Source organism: Carlito syrichta, unplaced genomic scaffold (assembly GCF_000164805.1).
Source record: "Carlito syrichta isolate Samal-C Ts95f unplaced genomic scaffold, Tarsius_syrichta-2.0.1 Scaffold305386, whole genome shotgun sequence".
NCBI classification, from domain to species: Eukaryota; Metazoa; Chordata; class Mammalia; order Primates; family Tarsiidae; genus Carlito; species Carlito syrichta.
Genome location: NW_007249482.1, coordinates 512,666 through 523,083, shown reverse-complemented (window position 1 = coordinate 523,083; position 10,418 = coordinate 512,666). Strand labels below are relative to the sequence as shown.

Below are 10,418 nucleotides of genomic sequence, written 5' to 3'. Positions count from 1 at the left end.
CTACTCGGACCTGCACGCCTTCTACTACTCGTGGTACGGGAGTCCGCGGCGCGAGGGCCACTACATTCACTGGGACCACGTCATGGTGCCGCACTGGGACCCCAAGATCTCGGCCAGCTACCCGCGCGGCCGCCACAGCCCCCCGGACGACTTAGGCTCCAGCTTCTACCCGGAGCTGGGGCCCTACAGCTCCCGGGACCCCGATGTGCTGCGGGAGCACATGACCCAGCTCAAGGAAGCCGCCATCGGTGAGTTTCCCCCCGACCCCGGGCGGCGCTGTCTCCCAGCCTCGCCCTTCTTCCTTCCCACGCCCCCAGTTTCCGCTGGACCTGTCCCGGGCCTTTGGTCCCACTCATCCGCCAGCCTGACTTCTTAGCTCTTCCCCCTCGCTCTCGTCCTGGGCCCTCCGTGCAGTACCCGCCCCCTGCCTAGAATTCAGATCACCCGCCTGGGCCCTTCTGACCCTGACGATTCCAGGGCCCTTCCATAGGGCGGAGCTGCTGGGAGTCTGCGCCAAGACGAGGAGGCAGAGTCTTCAAATCTATCGGGCCGTGGGAAGGGAGGCCTGGGGTGGCCTGTGCTTTCACACCGGGTGCAGGGTGGAGCTGCAGCCCCTCCTGCTTTTGCTGGCTGCAGAGAGGAGAGTTTGTCCGTGTTGCATCTGGACCCTGCTCTGTTTGCAAAGGGTGGGGGAACCGGGAGCTTTTCCTCAAGTACCCAGCTGGACGAGAATCCCCTGGGAGCCTCCTTTGTAGGTTGGGGAGGGAGGCTCGCTTGTTTCAGGTTTTGTCACTTAATTCTGCTGGATTTTACATATTCTTCCTGGAGACAGTTTGTGAGGGAGAAAATGGAATGACAAGACGGGTGGGAAGTATACAAAGATAAATAAGTCAGGGGCCGTCCTACGGGATTTTACAGTGGAGAGGGCAGCCAGTCGAGGCAACTGTTATTTCACAGGAAAGCACAGAGAGGCCTCTGCTCAGGGCTCTCCTTCATGGGAGACCTCAGACGTGCTTCTCTTCTTTGGAGCTGGGACTGTGCCTTCCAGGCAGGTGTGGTATTGTCCCCTGTCCTCTTTGTTCTACTATCTGCTGGTGTACTCGAAAGCCTGGCTCCTTCCTGGCCTGGCGGGCTCCGAGTTCCGCAGTCACTGAGCTTCAGCACCGTGGGCGTGGACAGCTCCAAGCTCGGAGCTCCGGGATCTGGTCTGCAGGAAGTGAACCTGACAGGAGCCTCGCTCAGGGTTTTCAGAAACCATTTTGCAGTGGCATTTGTGCAAAATACATATATAATATATATATATATAATATATATATATATCTGTTGGGGGGGTAACTGTGTATCTCTGAAGTGGCCTCTGTGTTGTGTCTCAGGTGTCCTGGTCCTGTCCTGGTACCCACCTGGCATGGCTGACGATAACGGGGAGCCCTCAGATGACCTGGTACCCGCCATCCTGGACACCGCCCATCAGTACGACATCCAGGTGAGTCTCCAAGGAGCGGTCACGTGCTCCCTGCCCCATTCTGGAGATTTCCTCTCCTCTGCCCACAGGGTTAGTGCCTCTATGGAAGTTCTTGACTGCGGCGCAGGAATGACAATTATGTAGCAAGTGTGGTGTTGGGGAAAGGTTTCAATAAATAGTGTCTATGTTACTTTTTTTTGAATTCTGAAAAAAATTGAGAATACTAAATACAAGACAAATGGGAGCGTAAATAGATATTACTTTTGTTAAATAATAATATAGGTTAGTTGGATACCTGAGGAAAGGGAAGGCAAAAGCCAACAGACCTGCAGACTGAACTTGGGCCTCAACTCCCTAATGGCAGGCAGTGCTGGGCTGCAAGGAGTCGAGCACAACAGGTGCTCAGTTGGCTGCTCACTTTCAAGAGGTACGACATCCAGGTGAGTCTCCAAGGGGCGGTCACGTGCTCCCTGCCCCATTTTGGAGATTTCTTCTCCTCTGCCCAGGGTTAGTGCCTCTATGGAAGTTCTTGGCTGCAGCACAGGAATGACAACCATGTAGTAAGTGTGGTGTCGGGGAAAGGTTTCAATAAATAGTGTCTATGACCTACTATGAAGCAGGCCATTTCTTTTCCTAAATAGGCCAATCAAATGAGTCATTCCCTGCTTCTGTGGCAAAGAATGAAAAATGACAGAGAAGCTCCGTTCCCATTCCCGAGGGCCCCTCCATCACTGATGTGTCTGACAGATCACAGCACATGTTCCCATTGACACAACTTCGGTATACCTCTCACGTTGTTTCAGGCAGCTAGCACCAGTCACTCACAGCCACCCTGCAACAGCCCACCAAAATGATTCCCAGATGCCCTGCTGTGGGAGGCAGGCAAGCTTCTCACCTGTTTCAGCCTTGAAGGGCAGTAGCTGCCTTTATTGTGCCTCCCCTTGCCAGGCCCTCTCCTGGATTCAGCCTTTCCTCCAGGCTATGGTTGGAGCATAGGCCTTATATGTTGTGGCCTCTGGACTGATACTCACCTGACCAGTCACTCCTCTGTTCGTGGCAGGTGGCCTTCCACATCCAACCCTACAAGGACCGGGATGACATCACTGTACATGACAACATCAAGTACATCATTGACACGTAAGGCAGTTCTGGGCTGGAATTTTGGTGGGAATAAAAATGGGGGCAGGGATAGAAGGTTTGGAAGGGCAGGCTGAGACACAAGGGCAGAATGCCTGTGTTCCCAGCAGCTGTTTTATAGCAAAGTACTGGGCTTCATTCACTTCCAGTTCTGTGGCCTCTAATCTGTGATCAGAGACAAGCCTCTTAACATTTGAGTCTTGTGAGTTACATGAGTTAATATGTGAAAGTGCTTGCACATCATCTATTCATTCAGAAAGTACCGAGTGGCTACTGTGTGCAGGCACTGTGCTAAGCCCATTTATACAGTGATGGGTAGGAGTAGGAAAGTTTCTGATTCTATAACATGGACATTCTAGTGTGGGTTGGGGGTGCTGTGGAACAGACAGTAATTAAACAGGAAAAATCAAATAGTGATCCATACTATGAAAAAAATGATAATAAAGAATAAAGCAGAGTTTTGTGCTACACCACGCCCAAGAAACTATTTAGAATGGGTGGTCAAGTGAGTCTCTCAGGAGACAAGTGAGCTACCACCTGAATAAAAAGTATGCTCTGCAAAGATCTGGAGGCAGGGAAAAACTTCCAAGCAGAGGATTGCAGGTGCAGAGGCCATACGATGAGACAAGCTTGGCATGACAGCAGAGTAGAAAAGCCAGATGGGCTGAGTGCAACAGCTCATGCCTGTAACCCCAGCGTTTTGGGAGGCCGAAATGGGAGGATCACTTGAGGTCAAGAGTTTGAGGCTGCAGTGAGCTATAATCACACAGTGGCTTTTCAGTTTGGGTGACAAAGTGAGACCCTGTCTCAAAAAAAAAAGAAAGGCCAACTGGGGAGTCACAGAAAGGATAATAGCGAGAATGGAGGTAGGCAGGGCCAGATCAAGTAGTGAATGGATTATGGAGAGGCAGGAATGGAAGCCTGGAGACCAGTTCCATGGCTGTTGCCATAGTCCACAGATGAAAGATGATGGTGGCCTGGCTCAGGGTAGGGAGATGAGATTTAGAACTTGGTTCTTGCTTAGAGGCATGGTGAGTTTATGGAGATTGGCTGGGTCCTGAACTGTGCTGTGGCATCAGGAAAGATCTCATCCGTGGCTGGTCCTACCGCTGTGCTGGTCTTGCCTGTTCAACTGAGGCTCTTCTTTCTCCGGCTCCTCAGGTATGGCTCCCATGGTGCATTTTACCGCTACAAGAACAGTATGGGCAAGAGCCTCCCACTCTTTTATATCTACGACTCATATCTGACATCCCCTGAGGCCTGGGCCCACCTCCTGACACCAAATGGGCCCCACTCGATTCGCAACACCCTCTACGATGGGGTCTTCATAGCGCTGCTGGTGGAGGAGGGCCACACCCATGACATCCTGGCAGCTGGATTTGACGGCATGTACACCTACTTTGCCTCCAATGGTTTCTCCTTTGGCTCCTCCCATCAGAACTGGAAGGCTGTGAAGAACTTTTGTGACGCCAACAACCTCATGTTCATTCCCAGTGTGGGGCCTGGCTACATAGACACCAGCATCCGGCCCTGGAACAACCACAACACACGGAACAGGGTCAACGGCAAGTACTATGAGACAGCCCTGCAGGCGGCCCTGACAGTGAGGCCTGAGATCGTCTCCATCACCTCCTTCAATGAGTGGCATGAGGGCACTCAGATCGAGAAGGCCATTCCCAAGAAGACACCAACTCGCCTGTATTTGGACTACCTGCCTCATCAGCCCAGCCTGTACCTGGAGCTGACCCGCCGCTGGGCAGAGCACTTCATCAAAGAAAAGGAGCAGTGGCTGATGTGAGGGACCTCCAGTGGGTCACGAGGTGCCGATGTACCAGCCACACTGGAAGGTGTCACCTTGTGGGGCTTAACTGAGACTGTGGGCACCCACTCATTCCCAAGTCAGTAGCAGAGTGCTTCTGGCCCCACATAGAACAGAGCATGCTCCTCAGGCAGGTGGTGCTGGGTGCTCTGCAGTGATGGGAAGTAGGCAGTGTCCCCAAGGGAGCAGATGAGGCTGGCAGATGACTGGACTTAGCCCAGAGCAGCTCTGTGTCCTTAGAACACTTTCATATAATCTTGTAGCTCTAAGCCCTGTGGCAGTTCAGTGTTGTGTGGTGGGAAGGGCGTCGGGATCTGGGCCCACATCTACCCTGGTCCCTCCCACCAGCCTGGGTCCTCTCTTTAGGCCTGCTTCCCATACCATGTCTTCTCTAAGTTAGGGGACCACGTTAGAAACTTTGGAAAAGGGAATTTCTAGGTTTAAGCTCCTCCCAGTAGATTCCTGAACCCAGTTATCAGGAAGTAATCCCAAGCATTCACATGTTCATTCAGCCCTCACTAATTGAGCACCTTACTTGTGTGCTAGGTGCTGGGGAAAACTTGACCAAGGAGCGGTTCCTGTCCTCCTGAAGCTTCCAGGATCCAGCTTTCCTTATTTGGTGTGGCCTTGTAACTAGTGCCTGGGCACAGTTGTGGTTTGTTTTTGTTTTCTTTGCCGGTCCAGTCAGTGCTGGGAGTTCAGTTCTTTTTCCTCTAAAAAATACCCCTCTGTTCCAGAGCCCACTTTTCCCCAGACGAACATTTAGCTCCAGGGAGAAGACTAGGACACCCACCTCCCTTTAGCTGCCTGAACAGAACGAGGCCCACTCACTCAAGCCGTTTTCAGTGCTACTGTGATTTGTATTATTAAATATGAAGTGGTATTCTCCAGCAAGCATTCCTTTTGCTCTTTTCAAGACTTCACAAATTTTGACCACTTAGATTCTGTGATAAGTTGACATGGGTTGGGCTAGCTATAGTTTTAGCACAGTGAAGAGTGGGCTTGCTTAAGAAATCACTAGGCTAAAAGAGATTTCTAGAGGGAACAGTTAACAAACCAGTGCTTATTTACAAGCAAATATGCTAATTGCAGGGACCCTCACGAAAACAGGCCTCTGGAACACCTTCTTGGGAAGATTCTTAAGACATACTCAAAAATATCCTGGAAACCACTGTATGGAGAAGTTTATGGCCTGAAGACTGAATCAGAATTCTGGGAACCGGGTCCAAGAGGGGAGAGGGGGAAGTAGACCCCAGTGGTCACCTCAAGGCCCAGTGAGGTAACCAGATAGATGAGCAGGCATGGCCATCTGGCTTGTGGTTTAGTTGGGGAAACAAGGCAGCCAGGGACAGCCAAAAGGGCTGGATGGTAGCAACACTGAAGCTTCATTTCACACACATACAATTTGAAATATACTAAACATATGCCAGGGCCAGGGAGCAAGGGCAGCCATTCCCACATATTGCTGATGGCAATGCAACCTGGTTCAGTTCTTTGGAAGGTTAATCTATATCAAGAGCCATAAACACGATCATACACCTTGATCTAATACTCCTACCCTAAGGAAATAATTCAAAACAAAAAAAATAAACCATCTGCAAATACATTTAATAGCAGCATTTCTTTATATTAAAGAAAAAGAGTTCAAATGCCCAATAACAATTATGTTTAACACTTGGTACCCCTTGGTACACGTGAATAAAGACAACAGGCTGCTGAGCAACAATGGATTTAAATGAAGGTATTACAGGTATATGGGTATGATTATAACATTTTATGAATAAATAGGGTAAACAGTCACTGGATAAAAGGATAGTAAAGGTTAATTTTCCAATATTTCTCCCCCTTTTCCTCTCTAGCAAACCCCTAAAAGACATACGTTTTAACTTGGATCCTCCCCTAACTGAGCAGACTTCTCACTGCTCACTGATAGGATGGTCTGTGTTAGACCAAAATGACTACTCTCTGCACCAGGCAGTTACAACAGACTGCACCACTAGCCCCACTGGTTTAGGGGAAACAGCCTTTGGCCTGTGGTCCAACAGTCTTTATCCTAATCTGGTTCCAGCTTCAGGAGCCCAACCCATGCCTTTGGTTACCTGAGACTTTTTAAACAGTACCAGCACTTATACCTGGTTTGAACCTCATGTGCCATCACCCACCAGATTCTAAATCTGCTATTAAACTACTTTTCAGTTAAAAAAAAAAAAGAAGAAGAAGAAACTTATCAGAATAAGGCCATCCTAGGAATGTTCTCAGACTCTCCATTCAGCTTTCAGCCAATATATGAAATTATAAATAATAAATACCAGCTTTCCCCCAAGTCTGAGGTCAAACCAGCAGCTTCTGGGACTTAGCCTACAGTGTTCAGAAAGACATGTTGCCTAAAGGGCCAGGCCAGTGACTAGTTCCAACGGCCTCTGCAAATGAGGCCTTGCCAATAACCAGCAGACAGACACACAGTATCCAGCACCAGTCCTTGGGCCTTCCCTGCCTGAGTTCATGAGCAGGATGCACGTGATGGGAGCAGCCCGTATTTCTGTTGGAGGATGGCTGTAGTACTTTCCAGGGCACTGAGGAGGAAACAAGATAGTTAAAAGGCTGACTTCTCAAAGCTGAGCCCCCCAGAGTCTGATGATCAGGGACCTTGAAACTCTTTAGTTTTATTATGCTATGTTCATCAAATTTGATGCATCCTTCTGGATCCTAAACAAGCCAACACCAGCAAACTTAGGCCCACTGCATTTACCACTTTCCCAAATCGGCCCACACCCCCTCAAAGCAAGACAGGAATGAAAACCTTCACTTTGTCAAAGCTGTTTGGGGAGGGTGAGGAGGCATCTCTCCAACCTCTTTCAAATTCTACCCCCACTCCACAGGCGAGAGACTTACCAGCCTGGACGAATGATACCAAACTTTCCAGGCACAGATAAGTCAACCACAGTCGAGCCAAGGCGACACTCGGGGCTTTGGCCATCCCCTATTGGTCCCCCATCAATGACCAAGGACAAGTGAGGCCAGAGGTCTTGGAACTCCTGAAAAGAGGGAAAGGAAGAGCATGGACACTCTCCCTGGCATATGTAATAATGTCATACTGCTTGTAGGGTTCCTAAGTGAGTCAAAGGCCACAGTTCTAAAACAGGAGGCACCCTCCTCCAAACAGAAGGAACCTCATTTAGCAAAGGCCAGCTGTGCCAAAGATACTGCATCCTATGAGATCTGGAGCCATCCTAGGTTAGCACCCCAAGTAACTCCCATCTAGAGCTTCTTTGGGGGTCAGAGTCTCACTCTGTCGCCAAGCTGGAGTGCAGTGGCACTCACGGCCACCGCAGCCTCAACCTGCTGGGCTCAGGTGATCCTTCCACCTCAGCCTTCCAAGCAGCTGGAATTACAGGCAAGTGCCCAGCTAATTTTTGGGACCAGTCACATTTCCCAGGCTGGTCTCAAACCCGGGGCTGACAATCCTCTCACCTTGGCCTCCCAAAGTGCTGGAATTATAGGCATGAGCCATTGCACCCAGCCTCATCTAGAGCTTAAAGGAAATCCTGCTGTGCCTAAGGGAAATTTCACACATAACTTCAGTTAGAAATGTAAGTACAATGACTGGTGTTCTGGGTGGGAATTCAGAGATATGGGCTCTAACTCTGGACTTTCCACCATATCTCTGTGTGACTGCAGGCACATTACTCTATCCAGATTTATACAACAAGGGGGCTAAACTAGATGGTCACTGAGGCTGTTCTAGCTCTAGCACTCTGCTCCTGGACCTCACTGCAACTGCGGATCAGGGTAGCAGAAAACAGGTGGACTCTGCAAATGTACACCAGCGCACTCTGTCCTTGGGCTATGAGAAGGATACTACCACTAGAACTGTGGACTGAACCGGTAACTAAGCTAGAGTTTCACCTGCTCACCAATGAAGACACTGCAGTGGCAGTTAGGCCTGATAACTGGAATGAGGAGTTGTAAATACCAGTTACTGTGTTGAACAGGTCAGACTGCTGACAAGGTAAGAACCCCCCTGCCTCCTGCTGCATCCCCACCCCTGAGAAGGGATGCTCAACTCTCCCTTTCCAAGGTCCCCAAGCCCCATCTCTGGGTCTGGGCATGGAAAGCCCCATCACCTTATTGCTACACTCTACATTTAAGTTTAGTAAGAAGAAAAGTAAGTGACATTTCTTTGTGCACTCATTAGTTCTAAGCAATGTTGCCAAAACAGGATTAGGATGATCTTTCTTTGATCTGCCTTGTGGAAGAGATAAGAGAACAGGGTGAGGAGTCAAAAATTAGGTAAAAATCTGGGTCAGTCACTTAATGGCTGTGTGACCTGGAACAAGTGATTTAACTCTCTGGAGCCTAACTTCATCTTTTTTTTTTGAGTTGGAGTCTCACTCTCACCCAGACTGGAGTGCTGTGGCCGCTTCCGGCCACCGCAGCCTCGACCTGCTGGGCTCCAGCGATCCTTCCACTCAGCCTTCCAAGTAGCTGGAACTACAGGCGTGCGCTACCACGCCCGGCTAATTTTTAAATTTATTGTAGAGATGAGGTCTCACCAAGTTGCCCAGGCGGGTCTTGAACCCACGGGCTCAGGCAATTCACTCACCTCAGCCTCCCAAAGCGCGGGATTACAGGCTGAGCCACCGAGCCCGGCTAAACTTCATCTTTCTTTACAGCACTGTTGTAAAGCTTTATAGCCTGATTCTGTATTCTGTAAATACTGGTACCTCCACAAAAACAGGAAAACAATGACTTTACTGACCACAATCTTTCCTATTAGTAAAAAGATAGTAAGAAGAAAACATCAACTCTCCCCACCTGGGATCTCAAACTGTAAGATAAAATCTTTTCAAGATTCTTTCATTTAGACTGCCCCCATCCCTGCTCCCTACCAGTGGGCAGCCTGCCAACTGCTGGCCCAAAGTCTCTCCTGCCAGGAATTTCCAGTGCACCATCAACCCACTAGTTCAAAGAAGACAGACTTTGAGCTGGTGAGGTTTCTGGGGGAAGGACTGGGTAACTCACCTCAACATTGAGAGAACTGCCTTGGGAGCTGAGGTTGGCACTAGTGAGAGCAAGAGGTCCCCCAAACACCTGGGTTAAATCTTGCATAAAGGCATGCTCTGGAATCCGGATGCCTACAAGCTACAAGGCAAGGGGGGAAAGGATCATCAGAAAGGATGGAATGGGTAGGGGATAGGTCTGGTCTGGATCTCAGTGAAAGCCAAATGGCCAGGAGTCTGGGGACACAAAAGAAAACCTGACTCACGAGAGTAAAGGGGTTCAGGTCCTTGTTGAGCTCCTCTGAGCGTTCCATCACCAGGGTCACTGGTCCTGGCAACAGGTCTTTCAAGAGCTCCTCCGGTACTCGCACATGGCAGTACCTGAGAATCAAAGGAGTATAAATCCATTCAAAACGAAGGGATTTGCTACACTCTTCATTTAAGTTTAATAAGAGGGGAAAAGGAAAGGGGTCCTAGGGTCTGCAATGGGATCCGTCTGTCTCCCTGCTTCGCCTCCCTAGAGCTTGAGCAGAAGACAGGGCTCCAGAGGTGCACTCCTGGCCGGGAGCCCACGTGCCTCTGGCCTCAGAAACTACAACAGCTGCATCGCTGTGAAGCTGTGATGGCCATACCGAGCTCCATGTTTCATTTTCTCCAAGGCACTCGCTACTAAATTAAGCTACTGTGTTTCCTTTTTCTCGCGGGCTTTCCCCTACTAGCATCGCTGCGTCCCAGCATGTAGTTCAGGGCCCGGAGTACGTGAAGTGCTCAGTACACGTTTCCAGTTCCGGATTCCTAGCTGAGCCTGGACAAGCCCCTCCCGCTATCTGCGCCTCAGTCTCCCAAGCCTGTCACCGGAAACCCCTCCCGCGGTGCCGCCCCCAGCGGGGCCGGGTCGGGGCGGCCTCACCTGTAGACGTCGGCCACGCGGCCCAGGCAGACGGCCAGTGGCTTGGCCTCGCTGCGGCCCTTGAGGCGGTACACAGCGCGCAGGGCCGCC

General features: G+C 50.2%; 2 protein-coding genes across 3 annotated transcripts in view; one reads left to right on the top strand and one right to left on the bottom strand.

The window, feature by feature from the left end:
- On the top strand, positions 1-5,312 carry MANEAL (mannosidase endo-alpha like). Of its 2 annotated transcripts, XM_021714219.1 has the most exons (4): positions 7-248; positions 1,374-1,483; positions 2,523-2,599; positions 3,761-5,312. In XM_021714219.1, the coding sequence occupies exons 1-4, from the start codon at positions 83-85 to the stop codon at positions 4,395-4,397; spliced, it is 990 nt and encodes a 329-aa protein (XP_021569894.1). In that variant the 5' UTR covers positions 7-82; the 3' UTR covers positions 4,398-5,312. The 2 variants fall into 2 exon arrangements, with proteins under 2 accessions (XP_021569895.1, XP_021569894.1); XM_021714220.1 differs by lacking the exon at positions 2,523-2,599 and having other exon boundaries at positions 1-248.
- Positions 5,313-6,007: 695 nt separating this feature from the next.
- YRDC (yrdC N6-threonylcarbamoyltransferase domain containing) overlaps positions 6,008-10,418 on the bottom strand; it is a 5,064-nt gene continuing 653 nt past the window's right edge. Inside the window, exons 2-6 of the mRNA XM_008061658.1 lie at positions 10,329-10,416; positions 9,685-9,799; positions 9,441-9,560; positions 7,311-7,453; positions 6,008-6,991 (exon numbers count right to left, since the gene is read on the bottom strand). Of these exons, the coding sequence (XP_008059849.1) occupies positions 6,919-6,991; positions 7,311-7,453; positions 9,441-9,560; positions 9,685-9,799; positions 10,329-10,416 (539 nt within the window). The 3' untranslated portion in view covers positions 6,008-6,918. The remainder of the gene's footprint in view (positions 6,992-7,310; positions 7,454-9,440; positions 9,561-9,684; positions 9,800-10,328; positions 10,417-10,418) is intronic.

Coding starts and splice junctions, on each gene's coding strand:
- MANEAL (XM_021714219.1), top strand. CDS start 83: ATGGTGCCGCACTGGGACCCCAAGATCTCGGCCAGCTACCCGCGCGGC. Junction 249..1,373: donor GCTCAAGGAAGCCGCCATCG/GTGAGTTTCCCC, acceptor GTTGTGTCTCAG/GTGTCCTGGTCCTGTCCTGG. Junction 1,484..2,522: donor CCCATCAGTACGACATCCAG/GTGAGTCTCCAA, acceptor TGTTCGTGGCAG/GTGGCCTTCCACATCCAACC.